At 43.7% G+C, this 25,517-nt stretch overlaps 1 protein-coding gene across 1 annotated transcript; it reads right to left on the bottom strand.

Annotated features, from left to right (window-relative positions):
* Positions 1–213: 213 nt before the first annotated feature.
* Positions 214–15,946, bottom strand: LOC134291333 (uncharacterized protein K02A2.6-like). The gene is made up of 4 exons (XM_062858956.1): positions 15,877–15,946; positions 675–2,141; positions 526–609; positions 214–457 (listed from the first exon to the last, which is right to left on the bottom strand). Exons 1-4 carry the CDS (start codon positions 15,944–15,946, stop codon positions 327–329), a joined length of 1,752 nt encoding a protein of 583 aa, XP_062714940.1. The 3' UTR covers positions 214–326.
* Between the last annotated feature and the right edge of the window lie 9,571 nt (positions 15,947–25,517).

The following is a 25,517-nucleotide window of genomic DNA, read 5'->3' on the forward strand; positions in this document are numbered from 1 at the left end:
CTTTTCCCCTTCAATATTTCCCCTACATCTTTGACCAATCAGCGCAGCGCTGGTAAATCATTATGATAAACGAGCAAATTATGGAAGAAATTGGGATTTCTAAACGAAGAGTTTTCTTTCTCTGGCACGCTTCATGCAAATTGATTCTAAATCGATTAGTTTTAAACGATTGGGTACTTTATTGGGCTCTAATATAATTTTAATTTCATTCAATAAAACCAAGTTATAAGTTCATGTTTCACTGTTCATTATTTTTATTATTATTATTATTATTATTATTATGTTCATACTGATCCAATCCCTACAATTCATCCCACCTCTACTCTTTATTCATATATGTTGAACAAAACCATATCTTTTAGCTTTGTCGGAATTCTTCTCTCTCGTCTGGGGTGCTGTCTAGTGGAGTTCTCATTTTCGAGCCGTTTCTGTATTCCTTGTTTGGAAGAGGATTTCGCTGCGCACAAAAGAAAGCAATATCATGAGAAAATACATGAAAATGAGGCATTTAAAACTATATCTTACCATTATTAGAACAGCTGGTTTCGCTATGTTCGGTCTGCTCTTGTAATCCGTCACGGATGTTCACTCGATCTGGGTACAGTTCATCTAGATGAGTTCATAGTACATTAATGTGATATTCTTAGAAAATTAATAAATAAAAGCAAACTTACCAGGTACATGAGTTTCGTTTCTCTCCATTACATTTTGGTTTCGTGAGCTTTGTTCTTCAGAGATATCGCAGTTATCGATTGCCCTTTTGGCGTCTGCTACATTTCGAGAATATATGACGCCGCGGTCGCTTTGAACGACTAATTTGGCCCCATCTCGAGCTATGACCGTAAACTTTTCTGATCCAAAAGTAGGATCTGATTTGCTCCGTTTCATATGTGCCAGGACCACCTTGTCACCAACTGTGAGATCGGAAAACTTTGCTCCCCTCCGAAAATCCGCATGTTTCTTACTGTCGAGCTTTGAAAATGCATCTTTCTCCCTAATATCGTCACGGTCGACTATATTATGGTTATCGGTTTTCCACAGGGCAGGAAAAGTACCCCTATGTTTCCAGCCCACGAGTAGCTCGAATGGGGTTACTCCGAGTCTTGTGAGGGGGCGAATTTTGTTGTGCATATGGACATAGTTGTTCAGAGCAATTTTCCAGTTGGTATTATCTAATCTTGAGGCTGCCAGCGCTTTCTTAATTCCTTCGTTCTGGCGCTCAACAGCGCCATTCGATTGCGGGCTTAGGGGGATGGACTTTCGAATCTTCACGCCCCTATTCTCCCAGGTCTCCACGAATCTGTCGCTCTGGAAAGGAGGACCGTTGTCGCTTTGTAGAACTAGCGGGTAGCCCCAAACAGCGAATATTTTGTTGAGGGCGTCGATGGTGGAGTCAGCATCTATGTGGCGCATTTCCAAGACGTGCAAATAACGGGAGTAGGTGTCTACTACCACAAGAAATTCTCCGAATCCAAACTGGTTATCAGTAAAAAAATCAATTTGTAGTACCTCCCATGGACCGTTCGGGAGTACTCTACTGGTCAAAGGAAGCGGTGGATTCTTTTTTGAAAGCAATAGGCAGGTTTCGCAGTTTTTGATGTACGCCTCCGCAGCTGTACTTATGCCTGGCCACCAGAAATGCTGCCGTAGGATTCTCTTGGTCGATCCAATTCCCATGTGGCCCTGATGCGCGGACTTAATGGCCTTAGTCCTCAAGGCTTCAGGAAGAACAACTTTATCACCTTTGAATACCATGCTTCCCATGACTGTTAATTCTTTTGCCTCAGATTCATACTTTCTTAATCCAGTTTCCCATTGATCTGCTTCAATTGCACTCCTGACTCTCGTCAATTCCTGATCGTCTTCCGAGAAGAGCTCTATCTCGTTCCAACAGATCTCCATTGCACCCGTGTCGATGTAGTACAGCAAATGTTTCTCGTCTGCTTTATCATCGAAAGACTCAGTTGCTTGGGACTGTTTGACCAATCTCGACAACGCATCCGCTACGTTAGTTTCCCCTGGAATACTGCATACTTCAAAATTGTACGGCTGTAGCCGTAATGCCCATGACTCGGCTCGGGTGACGGCTCTTTTTCCGATCCTGTGCAGTCCGCCGAAGATAAACTCGTTAGACTCGGCATCTGTTCTCACGATGAAGTGTATGCTCATGAGATACATAGAAAATCTTTCGATTCCCCAGACCATTGCTAGGGCCTCTTTCTGGGTCTGCGGAGTTTCTCGTAACTCGAAACGCTGGAAGTGGCCAAATATACAATTGAACCAAACCCATGCATGCGGCACATCAAATCACGGCATTTTAGATGACCTGATGGACAATGAGCAGGAAACTCATCTCAGACCATATCTGAACCGGTAGTATTCCGGAACCGGTTCTAGGCGTTCCCCTGGAAGTGGTCAATAATACAATTGAACCAAACCCATGCATGCGACACATCAAACCACGGCATTTTCGATGACCTGATGGACAATGAGCGGGAAAACCATCTCAGACCATATCTGAACCAGTAGTGTTCCGGAACCCGTTCCGGGGTTCCCGCCGGAGTGGTTAAATCTGAAAGAGAAACAAACCCGTACATGCGTCACATCAAATAGCGGCTTTTTAGATTACCTAATGAGTGGCCAGCAAGTGTTTCGGAATCGGTTTTGAGTGGCCGGAAGAGGCCAAATGTAAAAGTAAACCAAATCCAGGCATGTGACACATCAAATCGTGGCTTTTGCGATAGCCTGATGAACAGTTAGCTAGAAAATAGCCTTACGTCATACTAAAGACAACTGGTAGTGTTCCGGAATTGGTTCCGAGAGTCCCGTCGAAATTGTCAAACCCTGCATGTGACACCTTCAATTTGCAGCGTTTTTGGTTAACCGATGAGCAGTTAACAAGACAATAATGTTAGACCATATTTGGTTCAGCCGGTAGTTACCCGGAATCAGATCCAGGTAGTAAAATGTAAAATTAAACCAATCCCATGGATGCGATACATCAAATCACGACCAGTCTTGTAAACTTTCGACACTTTTTACTACCTTTATTTCGTTGCCGCATTCGGGTGTCAGTCGGCTTTGTTACATTCGTGCGCTATCGTTACCTCTTACCTACACACAACACGAGCAGTAGAACGAAGATCAACAAACATAAGAAAGGATCAAATCAATGTCATCTGACACGATGACATGTGTCTAATTCTAGCTTTACGCATAGATTTTCAGCCAATTCCGATTATGAATGTTAATATTAGTTTATTATTGCATGTTGCACTGAATACGACACACAGATGGGCAACATAGCTCTTATTATGAAAGAAGACAGGAATAACAAAAGCCGAACCGTCTCCCGAAGCCGCTATCGTGGTAAAGTGCATTCGTTTGACATTTTTGTGTCGAACAGTAGTTTGATTGCTTGTGTTGCGAATGTCGGAGACAAAGGAGGCCGAATATCGACGAAAAGGTTCAAAAGACTGTGATCTCTAACAAGACTGATCACGACTTATCGACAACCTGATGGAAAAATAGGGTCAGACCACATTAGATTCCCGGTAGTGTTGCGGGTTCAGCTGTGGCTTCGAAAGTGGTTAGAAGTAAAAGTGAAGCAAACCCATTCATGCGATATATCAAATCGCGGTGATTAGGTAAAGCTGAATAAATAGCAATGAAATATTCTCAGATCATAATTGGGACAACTGGTAGTGTCATGGTCCATGACTCAGGGAATCAGATCCGGCTATCCCACCGTATATTAACAAATATAAAAATGAACCAAACCCATACATACGACACATCAGATCGCAGATTTTTTGATAATCGAATGAACGGTTAGCAAGAAAACAGCCTTAGATCACATTAGAGACTAGCTGTGGTGTGTCGCAGAACCAACGTTCATGTGAAAAATTAAATCGTGGCTTTGTTTAATGGCCTGATAAACATTAGGTATGAACAACAGTGTTCTCATATATGAGAACAAAATATAGACAAAACTAAAGCGATCTCATCAAATCGTACCATTTCAGATTCCTAAGGTGTAAATTTATAGCAGGATGGGTCAACGTTGAATGGAAAAATAAGAATTTGATCGCGTCAACGGAAGATGGTGGCTGTTTTAAGGAATGTTGAGCTCTAAAACTAAGTAAAATAAGTGTATTTGGTATGGGAAATATGTTCGGAGTCCACCAGAGTATCCAAGATAGCGGTCCAAAGTCCAAGATAATGGCCCAGTTAGTGCCTATTTTATAGGATTTTTAATTCTTGCATTATGGGCATATTTTGTATGAAAATATGTTCAGAATTAAAAATTTGTAATCAGAAAACCCAAGCTGTGCGCTGTTTCACAAGGTCTGCAATATGACTATTAGAGTGGGTCAACGTTGTATGGAGAAACTTTAAATTTGACCGCATCAACCCGGAACAAAGCTTTTTTGACTCCTTTTTGCGTCCAAAACAACTGTGCAAAATTTGGGAGCGATTGGATGCGTCCCCGTATTCCGCATTGTGATTGAAATTTGTATGGAAGTTAGTATGGGAAAACGTACTTTTTTGCATTTTACTCATAAGTTGAATTCTTTTGTCTAATACCGTTTAACTAATGACGTTAAAGTATAGCCTAGCATATACCAAAAAACTTTGCCAAAGACCGCAAAGTGATCCGACGCTTGTGGAAAAAGTTATTCGCTTGGTAACTTAGGTCAAAAACTGAGATTTTATTATTGATGTTATTCCTTTACATGTTAAATGATAAGCACCACCAGGCAATCTGTGCGTTATAACTTTTTTCACAAGTGTCGGATCACTTTGCGGTCTTCGGCAAAGTTTTTCGGCATATCCTAGCCTATGCTTCAACGTCATTAGTTAGATAGTTTTAGACGAAAAATTTGAATTTATGAGAAAAATGCAAAAAAGCACGTTTTCCCATACTAAATTCCATACAAACTTCAATCGCAAAGCGGAATACGGGGACGCAACCAATCGCTCCCAAATTCTGCACAGTTGTTTTGGACGCTAAAAGGAATCGAAAAAGCATTGTTCCAAAAAATCGACTTTGTTGACCCAGTCTAATGACTATAGTTTGAATGGGAAGAATGCCGGTCTTCGTCCAAAACTGGTAACCAGAAAATCATAAACGACATGCCAAAATGCAATACGGCGACTATTTTATGTAATTTTGGGTGCAGAGTCCAAAAATGAATACCTGAACATCCAAGATGGTGTCTCAATGTTCAAGATGGCGGTTAGTTTAGTTGGGGTAGATATCCGGAGTCATAAAATGATGACCGGAAAATCTAAAATGACGTTTCAAAATTTTGCGGCTTCATGACACTTGTTTGGTTTGAGTTTTGGATGTTGTCTTATATTTTCTGAATATTGGATGTTATGCTAATATAAAATGTATCCATATTGTGTAGATTTAGCAAGCAGTTTTCATTTTGTATTTATGTCAATGTCTTCAACATGTCGGTCGAGTTTTGTTGAAAGGATATTTTAAAGCACGAGAAAGGCACCTTCACTGCTAGGTGGATTAATAAGGGTTTTTAAGCTTGGATTTGCTGGCATGGCCCCAGACGATCACAAGGTATTGTAGATGGGAATGAATGCAACCAAAATAAAACTTAAGAAGTGCATTGCGAGGGGCAAAAGGTCGAACACGGTACATCAAACCATAAAGGGATGAGATTTTTCTTTGAATATGTTTTAAATGACTACCCCAAGAAAGATTATCATCTAACACTAAGCCAAGATATTTAAAAGTTAGTTCTTTTTCAATAGTTGTCTGTCCAATATACGGATTTGAATGTGAGGGAACTTTTTTGCGTGGGGAGTTAAAAATCATGTATTTTGTTTTCGATAAATTCAAAGACAACGGATTGGAATCAAAATACCTTTTTAGAATGTGTAAATCATTATTCATGCTCATAATAATCGAAGATATATTATTATTGGGATAGAAAATGGCTGTATCATCAGCGAATAACCTTGGTATGCCTTCAAGTTGTAAATCTCCTAGATCATTTATGTAAATAAGAAATAGTAGAGGCCCTATATTACTTCCCTGGGGAACTCCGACATTCAATGGCTTTAGCGAGCTTCGAGACCCTTCAATAGCTACGTATTGTAGTCGGTTTGTCAAATAACTTCTTATTACGTCATTAGACACGCCCTGAATCCCATAATATTCCAGCTTTTGGAGCAAAATATTAAAGTTTAATAAATCGAAAGAAAACGCCTAAAAGTATGCGCAGGATGTGCAGGGATGAGTTTGACTGGAATGTCGTTTCAACTACTATCAACCACATTGTCTTAGAACTACAAATGAGGTGGCGCACGGACTTGGAGAATAGCTAGGTCGGACGCTATACAAGAGGTGGTCCAAGAGTTCGGAGTGGTAGCTACGTAGGTCATACCGGTGCCCTGCGGTCGAAATCGACCCTTACAGCGATTAAGTGGCCGCGGGGAGAACATCTGGGTAACGTTGCTCTCGTGGCGACGGTCTACTGGGTTGGATCCGGGCCCGCGGTTGGAAAGGGGTCCCAGGCAAGGACCGGTATAGGTGGAGGCCCCACTGTCAGCAACTCCTTCTGGTGTTAGCTGATAAGGCCTGAGCCATGAGCAGATCAGATCGCGTTGCACGCAAGTATCAGTTCTTGATGCCTGCAGAATAGTTGGGTCTGGACATTGTGGTAGTCCTGCCCGTCTTCCGAGTCTTCCGAGTTGACAAAATACCAGCACGCTATCTTGGTGGACCTCCCAAAAAGTGTATTATCGATCGTCGTTGCTGCATGACTTGACTACGCATGCTAATGTTGAGAGTTCGATGTGCAATACTCTCTCTGAAGCAATGCTTTGCCCTACCTCCTCATTTGTCAGTAGACGGTGGTCCCCAACTCTACACTTCCCGGGCCTCCCGTTTATGTGTCTGTTGAGCAGCGTATCCTCACATTGCATTGCTTAAACAAAACAAAAAGCCGGCAGCTACAGGGCTACTACACTACACAGCAAAAAAAATCTTGTGATATCACATCATTTTCGCTGCACATCAGTCGCGTCATAAAAGTGATGTAAACAATTACATCATTTTCATGCAACAAATTAGCTGCCGCAGCTTGAGAGTGGGTATAGCAATCGCTGGAACCGGATCTATAGATGAATGATGTATAAGTAAAATATTGGCATGGATTCGTACACTGATTCGTAGATTGTGAGGTATATCCCTTACCTCTCGGCTATTTCACCGAGTTAGAAGGAAAGTGATAAATATGATACTGCTTCTAGGTTTCTGCTGGAATGGGTTTGTTGATACTTTCCGGTGCCAACCAGGGTGTGCATGGTGAGTGTGATAATTGTTGGAAAACGTTGTAATAGAGTGAAATAACGTTCGAAAATGAATACATCACCAGAAATTACGCGCCTGGATATTACAAAATTATTTGCTGTGTACTTACACGGATCCTTACTGACGGCTGACCTCAACGCATTGCAATGAGAGTCATGAAATACGTAGACACGTCATCAGTGGGAATAGTGCCTGTCTACGACGGGCTCCAAGAGAAATTGCGATCAAAAGAAGATCATCCCCATACGAAACGCGCCATGTCCATAATGCTTATAAACCCCTGGTCCTCTACGGACACGAGACATGGATCCTACTCGGAAAGGATCTGCAAGCACTCAGAGCTTTCGAGCGACGCATGCTAAGGATCGACGATCTTTAGTGGTGTGCAGGAGAACGATGTGTGGCGGTGAGGGATGAACCACGAGCTGCGCTCTACGGCGAACTCAGCACCCAGCCAGAAGGTGGCCAAAAAGCTGGAGGGATACGATGGGTAGAACATGTACCAAGGATGCACGACAACAACCCGGCAAAGTTGGTGTTCGCTAGTGATCCGGTTAGTACTGAAGGCGTGGAGCGCAGAAAACAGGATGGGTGGCCCAGGTGAAGCGTGATCAGGCGAACATTGGACGTGACCGAGATGTACAGCCGTAGTCACAACCCGAGTGACATGGAGTACTATTGTTGAATTTGTGTTTTCCTGATTGTAATATAATGCAAATATATGATTGTATGTACATCACATTCTTCAATAAATTTATTAAAAAACAAATCTATTAACAGACATGTATAATGCATAAAAGCAGCCAATGATTCACCCAAAATAGCCCCGAAACCAATCCGAATGCACTCGTCGTTGCACTTCATAAACCGTCATTCACACCTCCAGCTAAAAGCCCGGCTGCACGGCTGCGGTCGTCAACGACGACGCCGCCGCAGTCAGTGATGGCTTCTCGAAACGCTACTCTCGTTAACACCAGTTAAAATCACACCCGGTCCGGCTGGGCTGGGCCCATGCCGAACCAGAGCTCCGTCCCCGTTCCAGAGATCTTCCATTATTGCCCGTTTGTCTTTTTCTCTTTACACATATAGGTACGATTTCACCCGGGATCGGCAGCGGAAAATAATTTTCAGTCATCATGAATAATAATTGCTCGCTTAATTTGAAAACACAATTTCAATTTGTTCAAACCGGAGCCGTTAAACACAAGGGCAAACTGTAAACCGTGGTGGTTCCTTTTGGTGCATCGTTGGAAGATCGTTTTAGGTCTTTCTTTTCTTTTCGGGAAGACGATTTTCTGCTGGTTGGCTTCTGCTGCGCGATACGGTGCATCAGGGACAGTTTCTCTACGCTTCCAGTATACGCTGAAAGATAACATCGTACGCGGAGAAAGGATGGGACAAGGGATTTTTAGGGGATGTTGGTAGATTGTGAGACGGCTGAACGAAAACTGGAAAGGCGAGTTGTAAGGAAATGGGATTGCTGTTCCGATCTCATGAAGCCCGGAAGAACCGTGTCATGCCCTATTATCATATGCCTTCTAAAATGGTGTTGGTACCTACAGTGATTTTTTTAACGCAGTTCGCGTAAGTGAACCGCGCTGATAAAAAAAAAAAAAAAAAAACAAAACGTAGTAAAAAACCGCGTTATTAAAAAAATCGCTTAAAAAATCAAGTCACGGTAGATGTGAAAAAATTGAAGTGGCATTTCAGGAAGTTTCAGAAGACTTTGGCAGGTTTCAGAAACGTTATAGAGTTTTGGAAACAGAGCCGAGTTTTTTAAAGAATAATTGTTATTCAAACACAAAAAAAGCAAATATGAGAAAATATCCAATATCGTGATGTACGAGCTATTTTCTTCTTAGAACTTGTACCTGAGCTGGAGCCTGAAGCAACATATTGGGCCCGCCGTTGATTCGTCTGTGGGTTCTTCATCGCCTCCTGAATCGCTATCGCTTCTTCTCCCTGAAACATCATATAACTCCGTGAAACGACCTGAACGTCTTGAAAAACCTCTAAAAGCCCATCTGAAACACTCTAAAACCCCTTGAAGCCCTCTAAAATCTTCTGTAACAGATCTGAAATATCCCTAAAACGTCTGGTAACTCCTTGAAACTTCCGTTTCAGTCCACCTGAAACAGCCTTGAATATCCTGAAACCCCTTAAAACGCCTCTAAAACAGCCTGAATTGTCGTGTCACCCCTTGAAATGTCCTGAAACGTATTTGAAGCCTCTGTAAGCCCTGCTGAAACATCCTGAAACCCACAGAAGCCCTTGAAACCTCCTTAAGCGCCTCTGAACCCTTCTTTAAATACCATGTAACCCCTGGAAACAGGGGAATTAATCGAGTCAGCGGCCGTTTTGAGAAAGCCCTTGAGTGAAGAGTGAAGAGTCGTTAGTCAGGCAAACTTTGGAATGAACCGGTGGTCTCTCGTTCGCGAGAGTGGCGCAAAAGCCACCGCTTTTTAAGTTTCATTCAAGCGAATTCAACTAACGGTCGCACCCCTAAAAGTCCCCCTGAGACATCATAGAACCTCTGAAACCCCAAAAAAACCTAAAACGCTTCTGAATCCTTCCTAATGTCTTAGGAACCCCTTGAAACGCCCCAGAAATGGCCCTAAAAGCATCCTGAAACATCCTATAACCCCTGAAACTCACTGATGTGTCCTAAGCACCTTTGGGGGTGCATATGGTCAACGTAAAAGATCTCCATCCTGGGAGGCTGCTCGCTTTAGCTTTGACCTGCACCCAGGTCAGATTCCTATCGACTTCCATTGGCGTTGCCAAAGGAGGGGGGTTGGGCGATGGAATCTTTAGGAAGTTCTGGGAGGACCTCTGAAAGAATTCCCGGAGCAATCCCTAGATAAATTCCTAAAGAAATCCCTGGAGGGATTCCTGGATAAATCCGTGTGGAGGGTTTGAGCATGAGCATGAGCATGAGCATAGATGACCGCACAATTCGTAGTTGCTACTCCGTGATTGACCAGAGCAATCGAAATTGCACAAGGAACCAATGAATAGGGCTTGGGACTAGCTTACTATTCTCAATGTACACAGGTCGAGAGCTCTCAACTTTAATAAGGTCAATAACGGCGCCGGCCACGTCCTTACGGTCATCGAGGATGGAAGGGAATGTTAGTAAGACAAACGTTGTTAAAAAGACCGCGAATCGCTGCATCTCCACGTTTGTCTCAGGAAGGAATTTTTGTTAGTAGGGTAAGGTACATTGTCAGTCCGGGAGTCACCTATGGTTGGTGATATGATTTGACAATGGATCAATATACACAAACCGCCGTTAACAACCGACCACTTTTCGACGTAAGAACTAGCCAAAAAGAAAATTCTATCGCGCGTCTCCACTCCACTAGGGAGCAGAAACCTTTAGTCTATTCCACACAGAAATACACTGAACGCGACTCACTTGTCGGCGCCCGGATTTTTTCTCGACCGGCGAACCCGAAGTAACATTTTGCACTCTTTTGTGTAAATGTAAAAAATGAAAGAAAACATCTATTATCAACTAAAAGTGTATTGGAAACTAGCGCCGAAGGGAAGCGAAAAATTCGGAACCGACTCGAACCACGGCGCGCGCACACTCGTCCCGTCGTCGGAGCCCCGCAGAGAGAAGAGAAAAAAAAAAACGCAAAAATCTATCAAAGCGAGCGCGCGAAACTTTGCTGCTGCCGAACTACCGCACACTCTAAATCCGTGTGGAGGGTTTTCAAAAGAAAAACCCTAAAGAAATTCCTGCAGAAATTCCAAGAGAAATCCCTGGAGAAATTTCAGGCGAAACCTTTTGAGAAATTCCTGGAGGAATCCTTAGAGAAATTTCTGGAGAAATTCTTGGAGAATCTCTGGGCGAATTCTTGAAAAAATCCTTGGCGGAATTCCTGAAGGATTCCCTGAAGTAATTTCTGGAGGAACCTCTGGACAACTTCTGGACAAATTCCCGGCGGATTTCCTGGAGACATTGTTGGAGGAATTTCTGAACGTACACCAGGAGGAATACCTGGATAAATCGTTACAGGAAGTTTTGGAGTAATCCTTGGGAATCGCAGAAATTACTGAACGAATGCCTGGAGTTAATCCCTGCAAGAATTTCTAATTGAATTCCTGGTGGAATCTCTAGAAGAATTCTGGGAGAGATCTCTGAAGGAATTCCCGGAAGATTCCTTAGATGACTTCCTAGAGGAATCCCTGGAGGAATTCCTAGATGAATCCGTGGAGGAATTTCTAAAGGAATTCTTGCAGGAATACTTGAAGGAAACCCTGGAGGACTCCCTGGAGGAGTTCCTGGATTAATTCCTGGAGCAAACCGTGGGAGAAATCCTGTGAGAATCCCTGAATGAATTGCAGCAGGATTCCCTAGAGGAATCTCTGGAGAAATTTCTGAAGAAACCTTTTGAGAAATTTCGAGAGAAATTCTTGGAGAATCTCTGGAGGGAGTTCTTGGAAAAATACCTGGAGGTACTCCTGGAGGATTCCCTGAAGCAAATTCTGGAGCAACCTCAGGAAGAATCCCTAAAGGAACTTCTGAGCAAATTCCTGGCAGAATCCCAGGAGAAATTCCTGGAGAAATCCCTAGAGGCATTGTTGGAGAAGCTTCGTGGAACTATTCCTGGAAAAGTCCCTGAATGAGTTCCTTGAAGAACCTGTAAAGGAATTCTTGGAGGAATCCTTGGAAAAATAGGTATCCTGAAGAAATACCTGGGATAATTTTTGGAGGAATTCTAAGTGGAATTCCTGGAGGAGTCCCTGCAGGAATGCCTGGAGAAACTCTTGGAGGAATTTCAGAAAGAGCTCCTGGAATAATTCCTGGACTAATTCCGGGTAGAAAGAATTTTTAAAGGAATCCTAAAGGAGAATTTCCAGGAGAAATTGACGTAGTAATTTCTGAAGAAATTCCTGGAGGAATTACCAAAGGACTTCCTAGCGTAATTCCTGGAGGTGTTCCTGAAAGAAATCCTGGAAGAATCCCTATACAAATCCCTGGAGCAACTCTTGGAGGTATTCCTAAAGGAATACCTGAAGGGAAGCCTGGAAAAAAAGCATATCTGGATTCTTGGAGCAATCCCTAGGGAAAATTTCTGGAGGAATTCCTGGAGGATTTGCTAGAACTCCTGGAGGAATCTCTAGAGGAATTCCTGGCCGAGTCCGTGTAGTAATTTTCAGAGGAATCTCTGCAGGAATAAATCTATAAACTGACTATGTTATTGATGTTTTTTACTTTATGAATCAAACAAACCTCTAGACAACGTGTTGATCGTGCTTCAACAGGTGCTCCATATCTTGCACTTACTTTTTAAATACATAACTTCACACGTTCAACTGACACCGGCTCTCCCTTATTCCCAAAAACCAAGAAAAGACAATCACCAAAGTCGACAATAGCTGTTCTCGCACTCCGAGTAGGTATAGCGCGCTGCGGAAACCAGAGGACGGGGCCGATGAAGTTTTAAAATTATTGATAAAATGTGTTTGAAATTTTAATGCACTTTCAAGTGGGAAAGCGTGTGTGTGTGAGAGAGAGCGAGAAAGAGAAAGAGGCTAAATGTACTGCAACGAAGTGGGACCCGGGGAGAGTGTATTTCGGCAGCCAGCAAATTGCTTTCCGCTGTTATTGCGCCGCCGTCGTCGGTTGGCCGTTTTGGTTTGCCACCAGGAGTTATAATAAGTACGTTTTATAGCGCACTCGTTCATTTCGGTTCGGTTTTTGCCTTTCTCGTACACCAAGGTGTACCGAAAGGCTATATGTTCACTCCAAAAATGAAAATTTGATAGAGCCTCCGGAGGGGTCAAGTCTTATATACTAATCGACTCAGCTCGACGAATTGAGGCGATGTCTGTGTGTGTGTGTGTATGTGTGTATGTGTGTATGTGTACAAAAAAAAACTCACATCACTTTTTGGCAGTAAACCTCAACCGATTTTAATGACCGACGGTTCATTCGACGCGGAATCTGGCCCCATTGTTTCCTATTGCAAATGGTTCGGATCGGTCCAGCCGTTCCGGAGTTATGGCCATTTAGGTGTTCCGAACCGGTACCCCAGGAAGGGGCCAGATATGAAAATGCAACAAACCCATGCATGCGACCCATCAAACCACGGCATTTTCGATTATCTGATGAACGGGATGAAGGAAAATAGTCTCTGACTATATCTGAACCGGTTGTGTTCCGGAACCGGCGCTGGGTGTCCCGCCGGAAGTGGCCAAATAAGAAAGTGAACCTAACCCATGCATGCGACACGTCAAATAGCGGATTTTTCGATAACCAGTTGAATGGTAAGCAGGAAAATAGTTTCAGACCATGTTTGAACCGGTATTATTCCGGAACCGGTTCCGGATGTCCTGCCGGAAGTGGCCAATTAAAAATGTGTACCAAACCCAGGCATGCGACACATCAAAGAGCGGCTTTTTCGATAACCAGATGAACGGTAAGCAGGAAAATAGTTTCAGACCATGTTTGAACCGATTGTGTTCCAGAACCGGTTCCGGATGTCCTACCGGAAGTGGCCAATTAAAAAAGTGAACCAAACCCAGGCATGCGACACATCAAAGAGCGGCTTTTTCGATAACCAGATGAACGGTAAGCAGCAAAATAGTTTCAAACCTCGTTTGAACTGGTAGTATTCCGGAACCGGTTCCAGATGTCCTGCCGGAATTGGGCAATTAAAAAAGTGAACCAAACCCAGGCATGTGACACATCAAACAGCGGCTTTTTCGATAACCAAATGAACGGTAAGCAGGAAAATAGTTTCAGACCATGTTTGAACCGGTAGTATTCCGGAACCGGTTCCGGATGTCCTGCCGGAAGTGGCCAATTAAAAAAGTGATCCAAACCCAGGCATGCGACACATCAAAGAGCGGCTTTTTCGATAACCAGAAGAACGGTAAGGAGAAACATAGTTTCAAACCTAGTTTGAACCGGTAGTGTTCCGGAACCGGTTCCGGATGTCCTGCCGGAATTGGCCAATTAAAAAAGTGAACCAAACCCAGGCAAGCGACGCATCAAACAGCGGCTTTTTCGATAACCAGATGAACGGTAAGCAGGAAAATAGTTTCAGACCATGTATGAACCAGTAGTATTCCGGAACCGGTTCCGGATGTCCTGCCGGAAGTGGCCAATTAAAAAAGTGAACCAAACCCAGGCATGCGACACATCAAAGAGCGGCTTTTTCGATAACCAGATGAACGGTAAGTTCCGGAACCGGTTCCAGCTGTCCCGCTGGAAGTGGTCAATTAAAAAAGTAAACCAAGCCCATGCATGTGACACATGGAAGAGCGGGGTTTTTCGATAACCAGATGAACGGTAAGCAAGAAAACAGTTTCATACCGTATCTAAACCGGTTGTGTTCCGGAACCGGTTCCAGGTGTCCCGTCGGAAGTGACCAATTAAAAAACAAAACCAAACCCATGCATGCGAAACATCAAATCATCAAAAATTTTCGTTAACCAGTTACACGGGCAGCAAGAAAATAGTCTCTGACCACACTTAAGATTACCGGCAGTGTTGCAGAATCAGGGTTGGATCCATTGCTGAAATTACGCAGGTGAACAAAATCGATGTAAGCGATTAATATGTGTAAAAGAACAAAATCTTGATAAAAATTTAAGCGATCTTGTCAAATTACCGTTCTAGAGTATTCTCAGGATTCAGGAACACTTCGGCTTATGGCCGGAAAAAATGTTGAGTACATATTCGACGAGAAAGGCACTATCACCACTAGGTGGATTAACCTGGGTTTTTTTCTTTAGGGTTGTTTGGTTCTTTGCATTTGATGATTTAACAAGCCATTGTGTTTAGGAGTGGTGTCGAACTTTTTGGGAAGAGCCATATTTGTGAGCGGAATGCAGCCAGCAATTGGGGGAGGACCACCAAAGACGCAATTTGGCAGCTTGCTGGTGCGCATTTCACTTTTTATTGCACTTTCAGACGCGAAATGGGAGGAACTGCAGCAATTAGTGCGATGAGCTGTTGGTGTTGATGGCTCAAGTGGGGAAATGCGATTGCTTGTTTGCTTAATTACTCTTGCGTAAAATATTGCGCAAATTTTATGATGTTTTGCTTTGTTGTTTGTTAGGTTATCTTTATGATGGTATATTTATTGCTTTTATATTTACTTGTGCTCAATTACTATTTTTTGCTGTTGAGTAAGTTCAGCTAAAGCACTTTTTTCTAGTTAATAAACTTTGACATGCATGTGCGGCCGTTGAACCAACAAGGAAAGCGTAAAAATGTTTTTTCATCCCACGGTTTCAACTGTTTTAATGAATGCCAAGGTGTTGATGGAATCAAAATTTATCTATTAAGTAAATTTTTACAAGTAAAGAAACGATATATCACTGCTAGAAACGGTTTCTAACTTTCCGTTTGACACCGATAAATGATGAACTTTAATCTCCACAACCGGTACGGAAAGTGCTTCGCATGACCTCAACTACCACACAATCGCGCTAAGACCCCGCTTAATGAAGACACTTTTCTCGGTAATTTAGCTAGGTACGCGTTTCTCGAAACTCATTTGAAGAGCTCTTCTTACCTTCACCAGCGCCGGAGAACGGTAGCCGCTGTCCACGGACCATCAACACAAATTGTTCGCAGGTAGCCATTAACCGCGAGGTCGTTTTCCAGGGTTTTACGATCTACTCAGGAAAAAATATTTGACATTCCTGCGGGATGACTCGTTTCATTAGAGCCGAACGAGAAAACCAAACCGCCAAACGAAATGCATCCTTTTATGACATGCGAAACGATCGAACGATCTGGATCGAGAATGAAGAGCAATCAAATTGACGAGGTTCAATTTGATTTTCTCACCCCCGGATTTAAGAAGCAAGTGGATGGTCTCATCTGACTAATAAAGACGAAATGATGCGCGCGATCATGTTTCCTGAAAAATCTGTAAGAGTAATTTTCACGCACCCATAGAATTCACGTCGGATTAGGAAACTAAAGTACATATTTTAGCCAAAATATTCACTTTATACATCTCATTGTCCCCAACCGATGCTTACCAATTAAACTGTTATACCCAATTATATTACACTTTAACCTCTTTTTACGTCCATCCTTGGCCGATGAAGAAAATTTTGTACCGTCGTGCGGGGCTTCTTTTTACACTTTTTCATGATTTTTCAACTTTATGACATTATAACTCCCAGAGTAGTGAATGGATTTCCACAATTTTTACACATAATAATTGTGAGTATGTATGTAGGATGTATGCAAAATTTGAACTAAATCCATCAATAAACAAAAAAGTTGTTCATACAGCAATCGGACACATCTCATATAGAACCAGATGGGGCTACTTTGGACATTTTTATCTAAAACAAAATTGCATTTCAAATTCCAGGTTTATTTAGAAAACTACTTTGTACGAATACTGTAGTATACCATATCAGACATGATTTCGATAAATTTATGCGTTTGAAGATGGTTCCGTGCTACCTTTGGTATTATGAGCAGCGTGATATTGCTATATAAATAGCCTGAAAAAAAGGACCATCAATCCTTTATTTGGGTGAAATGGTCATTTATAATGTATAACGATACAAATATTCGATTGTATATGCTACGTTGATATATTTTGAATGAATTGATCAACCCTTTGAAATTTATGAACTGTAGAAACAATGCTTACAGACCAAATGTTCTGATACGTTATGTATATTTTATTGATTTATTCGATGTATTTTCGCGTCCTGCCAAGCAATAAACGGTCTGTTTGAAAAATAATTTCAACCAAATGGAGGGAAAACTATTGCTTCGTAATAGTCCCAAAGACATCAAACAGATTTGAACCATATTTCGAATTCAAAAAATCCATATTCGAAAGTGTCCAAAGTAGCCCCGCATTTCAAAAGTAACCCCGCACGACGGTACCGTAAAATCAATGCCATTATTTAACATTTACATATTTTTGTAACTCAATTACCCATCCTAATGCGTTTCCCAGCTGGGAATGTATTTACGGTTTGGGTAAAAAATGATCAAGATATGTATAACAATATTTGCTCTGATCATTGCTTAGTCTTCAGGTTACTTACATATGCTAAGGGATTTCGATTTTCGATTCAAATTTTAATGTTGGCAGCGATAGATTTAAAGCTAGTGTAAAAAAAATACATTAATGTTGGTGTGATTCATTTCAATCTCCCTCAGTTCGTACTCTCTGCATCCGCTGCATAGCCCTCAGGCAGACAAGGTGCAGGATCGCGCGAGTACGCCGATGATCTCCCATTCCTAGAGCTTGAAGAAGCATGCCCTCTACGGTCTGTGAAGATCACAAGAGGAACCCCTGATCTGTGGAACTCTGATCTGGTGAAACTCAGGAAACAATGTAGAAAGAGTTGGAACAGACGATGTTCGGCTGGTTCGGTTCGGAGGCTTCAGGTCGGCTCGCAAGGCCTACAGGAAAGCTCTCCGGTCTGCTGAACGATCCGGCTGGAAAAACCTGTGTACAAATGTTTCCAGTTTGAGTGAAGTCAGTCGGTTGAACAACATCCTTGCGAAATCTAAGGATTTCCGAGTGAACGAACTTCGTTTGCCAAATGGCGATCTGACTTACTCTCATGAGGAAGTTCTGGAATGCTTGTTCAGTACACACTTCCCTGGATGTGTGGATATTACATCTTCGGATAAACTTGATGTCTTTTCTTGTAGTTATGATTCCCTGGCCTCGGCTCGGAGTATTGTAACTATAGAATCGAATGAGTGGGCACTTAATAGCTTTGCTCCTTTCAAACCCCCTGGGACAGATGGGATTTATCCTATTTTGCTTCGGAAGGGATTTGATTATTTCAAACATGTTCTGAAAAAATACTTGTTTGCAGTTTTGCTACAGGGTATATTCCCAAATCTTGGCGGGATATTACTGTGAAGTTTATTCCGATAGTGGGTTTTGTGTCATATGAAGAAGCAAAGAGTTTCAGACCTCTTTTCTTCTGAAATGCTTAGAACGCATTGTGGATCATCACATCCGTGATGTTCATCTGGCCAACGTGCCTCTTCATGTGAACCAACATGCCTACCAATCTGGTAAGTCCACTGTGACTCTTTTACACAAGGTTGTTTACGATATCGAGAAAGCATTCGCTCAAAAGCAGTCTTGTCTGGGTGTTTTCTTAGATATCAAGGGTGCCTTTGACAATGTGCCTTTCGATGTTATATTGAAAGCCACACGGAGTCATAGTATATCTGCAATAATTTCCTATTGGATTCATCAAAAAGCTCAAAAACCGATATCTCTTCTCGACATTGCGTCTAGCAGGGATTAGGAAATTGAGTGTTTGTGGATGACTTCAAGGGGGAATCTTATTACCGCTTTGTGGAATCTCGTAGCAGATACGCAGATAGGCAACTCAATAATAGCGGTTTTCCTACTTATGGTTTTGCCGACGACTACCTGTTGTTGTTAGTCGGTATTTGCATCAGCACTTTTTTCGACCTGATGCAAAGCGCCCTTCAAGTAGTTGAGGGTTGGTGTCGCCAATATGGCCTTTCGGTTAATCCGAGTAAAACATCTATTGTTCTTTTCACGGAAAGGCGAAACCGTAATGGCGTTCGACCTTTGCGTCTCTTTGATTCTGAAATCGATGTGACTGAACAGGTTAAGTACGTTGGAGTCATTCTTGATTCCAAGCTTTCCTGGACACCTCACATTGAGTTCAGAATCAAGAAAGCTTGTATGGCCTTCGGGCAATGCCGGCGTACTTTTGGTACAACTTGGGGTCTGAAACCCAAGTATATCAAATGGATTTACACAACTGTTGTTCGGCCAATATTGCCTTATGGATGTCTTGTGTGGTGGCAAAAGGGTGAAGTGAGAACGGTCCAATCAAAATTAGGCCATCTCCAAAGGATGTGCTTAATGGCGATGTTTGGAGCGTTCTCTTCAACTCCTACGGCAGCGCTAGAAGTTCTCTTTGACGTTGCCCCACTACACATTCATCTCAAACAAGAAGCCCTTTCTTGCACTTACCGGTTACGGGTATCAGAAGGCCGGCTCCAGAGGCACGTTATCCTCCATTTGGGACATTTGTGCCACCGGTTACGGGTACTCGGTCTACTAGAGGAAACTCCTGTGAACCGCACATCAACACACCTCGTTGTTTCCACTTTTGGTGAATTGGGACAAAGTTGTCCTTGCTCCAAGTGATCTTACAATTGCTTGTAATTTTCCATATAGGACATTTTCCACGAAATTCCCTTCCCGGGGAGAGTGGACATCTGGTTATCTAGAAAGAAGTATTTCAGACGGCATCGTATGTTACACTGATGGCTCCCTTCTCGAAGGTCGAGCAGGAGCTGGTGTTTATTCTCGTGAGCTAAGGCTGTATCAGTCTTATTCACTTGGTAGACACTGCACCGTTTTTCAGGCCCAAATCTTTGCTCTTATGTGCGGAGTGCAATCAGCACTTCAGCAGCACGTAATGGGCAAAGTAATATACTTCTGTTCAGGTAGCCAGGCTGCTATTAAAGCACTTGCTTCCATCGCAGGAAATGAATTGGCTGATGAGTTAGCTCGCACTGGAGCATCACATGACCTCATTGGCCCTGAGCCAGCTATTCCGATATCGAAGTGTTGGGTAAAGCTTCAGATTGACACCTTGGCTGCCACTCAGCACAAACAATTCTGGAATAGTTTGGAGTCATGTCGTCAAACCAAATGGTATTGTACTGAGCAATCTCTAGGGGTGGCAAAGTATCTAACAAATCAGTCAAAGCAGAATTGCCGCATGCTGGTCAAAGCATTGACTGGCCACTGCCGACTCAGTTATAACATGGCAAATATTCAGCAAGCTGATTCATTTGCCTGTGATAGCTGTGAATCCGATTATGGAACTTCGTATCATTTAATATGTAACTGTCCAGTTTTTGCGCAATTGCGTTTCCGAGTACTCGAGAAACACTTATTAAGTGAAACTGACTTCAGAAACCTGAATCTTCAGGACGTTCTGTTGTTCTTGACCCGCTGTGGTAAAGATCTTTAGGCTCTCTTTACGCTTTATGCGTTATCACAGTGCCCTTCTCAGGGCGCTGTTTGAACCTATTGTGGTACACTTATGCGTTATTACAGTGTCCTTTTCAGGACGCTATGTGAACCCATTGAGCTCCGCTTTTGCGAGTATGACGATCCTATTCCCTTACCTGTCCTTTCCCGTGTCCTATCCTTTTTCCTTCCCTTCTCCGTCAGGTAAATGATGAATAGGCTCGTGTTCTTGGCGATGGCACAAATTACCCGAATGGAGGAGAACGTGCCTCTAGAGCCGACGTACTGATACCTGATAAACACTTCACCTTCTTTCGGGTATTTTTTCAGTAAATCTTAAAAAAAAAAACTTTGAAAATTTGTTTAGGAATCCCAGCACAAATGCATTCACGGATCCTTTCAAACATCACCAAGAATTACTATAGGAATTTTACAAAGACCTATTTTTGAAAATCGTGCATTTTTTGCTTTATAAATTTTATTCAGAAATTTCTTCAGGGTTTTTAAACCTTCTCCTGAGGACTTTTCAAAAATTCTTCAAAAATAACTCAGACATTTTTCAGGAATTCCATTTGTTCCGAATTGTTTCACTATATTTCCAAGGTTTATTCGGATTGTTTTAGGCTTAACATTAGAAGTTGCTCCAGGAATTTGTTCTGAAGTTCCTCCCAAGCATTTTATAAGAAAATCCTACAGAAATTTCTCCAAGTGTTCCTTCAGAAATTTTACTTCGGATTTCTCCTGGGATTTTTAAAGTATTCCCGTGGTGCGAACGTTTAGAGGTAATCATACCATCTACCAGAGCTGCGGCAACTCACGCGAGCTGGGAACAGTTTCATCGTGATGGGTGATATGCAGAGGCGCGTGATCAGTTGGTGGCCGATCGACGAATGAATGTGCAGGTTGAGGATCAAGGGCCGATTCTTCAACTTCAGTATGATAAACGTGCACAGCCCACACTCCGGAAGCACTGAAGAAGACAAGGGCGCATTTTACGCGCAGCTCGAACGCGAGAACGATCGCTGCCCAAGCCACGACGTCAAGATCATCATAGGTGATTTATACGCTCAGGTAGGCCAGGAGGAGGAATTCCGACGATTGGTAAGTTCAGCGCCCACCAACAGACGAACGAAAACGGCCTACGACTCATTGATTTCGCCGCCTCCAAAAATATGGCCATACGTAGCACCTTTTTCCAACACAGCCTCCCTTATCGTTCCACCTGGAGATCACCACAGCAGACGGAATCTCAAATCGACCACGTTCTGATTGACGGACGGCATTTCTCCGACATCATCGACGTCAGGACCTATCGTGGCGCCAACATCGACTCCGTCCACTATCTGGTGTCAAACTGCGCCCAAAACTCTCCGTCATCAACAATGTGGCACTCTTTGGCGAGCGTTCGTGCGAGACAGTCGCAACTTTTCGTTCGTCCGGTTTGTCTCCCGATACTATCCAGTTCGGTGGCTTTTTCCAGTGCTAGTTTTCCGAGTGATCAAGTGTTGAAGTGAAAATCCCTAGTGGGACGCGTGCGGTTGGCTAGGCCACAATTTTTGCCGCAAAAGTTCGTTTAGTTTGAGTAAAGTTCACGTTTTCATTTTATCACGTGGCGCATTGACCGATTATCGAGCACATCAGTGCAGCACCCCCCGCACACCGCGCCGCTCGCGCGGCCGTGATCGGCTTCTTCCAGTGAGTACCCAAGCTCATCGTCGTCGACAGCAGCAGCCCACCGAGAGAAGAGCAGAGAGCGTTCAACCGCCGCACACCAGCGCAGCGTCGGGCGCTCAGCAGCAGCTCGCTTCCTCCCTGTGCGGGCCATCCGATCGCTTGGACCTGTCGTCGTCGAGCCTGTGGCTAAACAGAGTGCACAAAGATAAGTACATAAAGTTACCTCTCGTTGTTCCCCCCTCTCCACTGACTCTTTGATTAGATTTAATTTGGTACATAAGCAGTTTTTTCTCACTTTTCCTGTAGCGTTAATTTTGTCCCTTGTTTTTTGATTATTTCTCGTCCCTGTGATAGTGGTAGTTTAAGATTTTTGAGTGACCCGTGGTGGTAGTTAGCTACCACAATGGGCGATGATGATGATGGCGGGGGAACATCGTACCGCATCAACGAAGCTTCGTTATTGGCATCGGACTGCTCGAGCCAACAAGGCGATGTAAATGCTAATCCCTTTGTCTCCCTTCACCCTGGTGCTTCTGCAATGGACACCAACAGTAAATCTGTTTCGACGTCCCCCCGCCTCAAGGCCTACCCTCCCGACTTTGGCGGGCCATATGTTGTTTTCTTCCGACCCAAAGGCAAACGTTTGAACACCGTTCAAATCAGCAAGGATCTGACTAAGCGGTATTCTTCCGTTGTCTCCATTGACATGGTCGGTACAGCTAAGCTTCGGGTGACAGTAGGCGACCGAAAACACGCTAATGAGATTGTGGCCTGCGAGTTGTTTACACTTGAGTACTTCGTTTACCTACCAAGCGCGTCGATAGAGATTTCGGGGAAGGTCGCCGACGCATCTTTGACCTGCGAAACGATCATGCAAGGCTGTGGTCGTTTCCATAACCCTTCTCTCCCTCCTGTCCAGATACTGGATTGCCGGCAACTGCATTCGGTGTCCCAGGAGGGCGAAAAGAAGGTTTACACACCATCTGAAGAATTTTCTGTGACCTTCTCCGGATCTGCATTACCAGATCTGCTGGTGATTGGCAAACTTCGGCTACCTGTGAGGCTGTATGTACCGAAGGTAATGAATTGCATCAATTGCAAGCAGCTGGGCCACACCGCCCAGTACTGCAGCAATAAACCTCGCTGTGCAACATGCGGGGAGAGACATGTGGACGGTGCGTGTAAAACACCGCCCAAGTGTGTTTATTGTGGCAGCGACCGTCCACATGATCTGATTGATTGCCCAAGGTACATACAGCAGAAAAAACATCAAAAACGATCGCTGCAGCAGCGATCACGGCGAAGCTACGCCGAAATGCTGAAAAAAGCTGCCCCGACCGTTGAATCCCGTAACATCTACTCGTCTTTATCTCTCGATGATCAGGGCTCTGACTCTGAGGTCGGGGACGGGGTTCCCTTTGTTTTCAAGGGTGAAACGAGGAAACGGATGAGGCTCCAGAGACCCACCAAAAAACCTCGGAATCTGCCTAGCAGCGACCCCCAACCCACCATGACAAATTTGAAGAGTGGTAAGAAAGCCACAAAACGTTCCCCTCCGGGATTCAAAATCCAGGACGAACGAGACTTTCCATCACTCCCGGGAACATCTAAAATCCCAGATGTCCCACGTTTTTCGAATTCTCAACCGGAAAGACAGCATTCGGAGCACCAGGAGCAACCTCAGGGTGCGCCATTGTTTACGCTCTCTGGCATTGTAGACATCATCCTCAGCTTCTTCAATGCTTCAGACTCCGTGAAGAACATTGTAAAAGGACTTCTTCCTTGCGTGACCCCTCTTTTGAAGCAGTTGGCTTCTAAAATGCCCCTCCTTGCGACAATCGTATCTTTCGATGGCTAATTTAACCACCGAGGTCGAAGATACGATTTCAGTTCTACACTGGAACTGTCGTAGTATTACACCGAAATTAGACGTTTTTAAATTTTTAGTTTACAATTTACAATGCGATGTTTTTGCACTATCCGAAACATGGCTGACACCTGATGTAACCTTACCTTTTCCCGATTATAATATCATTCGCCTTGATCGATCCGACTCTTACGGAGGGGTGCTTCTAGGGATAAAGAAGCAGCACTCATTTTACAGAGTCGATTTTCATCCGATGACAGGCATTGAAGCCGTCGCATGTGAGGTGACTATCCGAGGTAAAACCCTCAGTGTTGCCTCCATATATCTTCCACCGAGAACTGCAATATTTCGCAGGGATCTCGCCCACATCTGCTCGGTTATGCCCGAGCCTCGGCTGCTCATGGGAGATTTCAACTCCCATGGTACAGGCTGGGGGGAACTGTACGATGACAGCCGTTCAACGTTGATATATGACCTCTGCGACGACTTCAACATGACAATTTTGAATACCGGAGAAGTTACACGAGTGGCACCTCCAGCTCAAGATGGCAGCCCTAGAAACAGCCGATTAGACCTCTCAATCTGTTCGAGCTCACTATCGCTGGAGTGTACATGGAAGGTTATCCAGGATCCTCATGGTAGTGATCATCTGCCGATTGTTGTTTCTATTTCCAATGGGTCACATCAACCTCCATCTATCGACATCGCCTACGATCTCACCAAGCACATTGACTGGGAGAAGTACGCAGAAGCAATTATCGACGGTGAACAATCGGTAGAAGTCCTTCCACCGCGGGAAGAGTATCAGTTTCTATCAGAACTGATCATCAGTAGTGCGCGTCAGGCACAACGTCGACCAGTGCCAGGTCCGTCGGTTCGCAGGAAACCCCCCAATCCGTGGTGGGATAGTGAGTGTACAGAAATATATCGCGAGAAATCCGCGGCGTTCAAAGAGTTTCGGAAACGCGGTTCGGTCGAAAACTTCAAGCGGTTCGCTTCCCTTGAAAGCAAGTTCAAGAACTTGATCAAGGCGAAGAAAAGCGGTTACTGGCGTCGGTTCGTCGAGGGTTTGTCGCGCGAGACTTCGATGAGAACTCTTTGGAACGTCGGTAGAAGAATGCGTAACGCGTCGTCGGTCAACGAGGATCGAGAAAGCTCTCCTCGATGGATCCTCAAGTTCGCAAAAAAAGTTTGTCCAGATTCCGTGCCCGTGGAGCGAATAATTCGTGATGTTTCCGACGATAGGGACGACATGGATAGGCCGTTTTCAATGATTGAATTCTCACTTGCTCTTCTTTCATGTAACAATTCCGCTCCAGGAATGGATCGAATCAAGTTCAACTTGCTTAAAAACCTCCCCGACGTCGCTAAGAGGCGCTTGTTGAACTTGTTCAATCAGTTCCTGGATAACAACATCGTTCCGGATGATTGGAGACAAGTGAGGGTGATAGCTGTTCAAAAACCCGGGAAACCCACGTCGGATCATAATTCGTACCGTCCAATCGCGATGTTGTCTTGTCTACGGAAGCTGTTGGAGAAGATGATTCTCTTTCGACTGGACAAATGGGTTGAATCGAATGGCATGTTGTCAGACACACAGTTTGGTTTCCGCAGAGGCAAAGGTACGAACGACTGTCTTGCGTTG

The sequence above is a fragment of the Aedes albopictus genome, chromosome 1 (assembly GCF_035046485.1).
Source record: "Aedes albopictus strain Foshan chromosome 1, AalbF5, whole genome shotgun sequence".
NCBI classification, from domain to species: domain Eukaryota; kingdom Metazoa; phylum Arthropoda; class Insecta; order Diptera; family Culicidae; genus Aedes; species Aedes albopictus.

Excerpts from the sequence above, each read along its gene's own strand:
- LOC134291333 (XM_062858956.1), bottom strand. The coding sequence starts at position 15,946 with ATGGCTACCTGCGAACAATTTGTGTTGATGGTCCGTGGACAGCGGCTA. Across the intron at positions 2,142-15,876 it reads GTTCTCCGGCGCTGGTGAAG|ATGCCGAGTCTAACGAGTTT; the intron begins GTAAGAAGAGCT and ends TCGTGAGAACAG. Across the intron at positions 458-525 it reads AACCAGCTGTTCTAATAATG|CGAAATCCTCTTCCAAACAA; the intron begins GTAAGATATAGT and ends TTTTGTGCGCAG.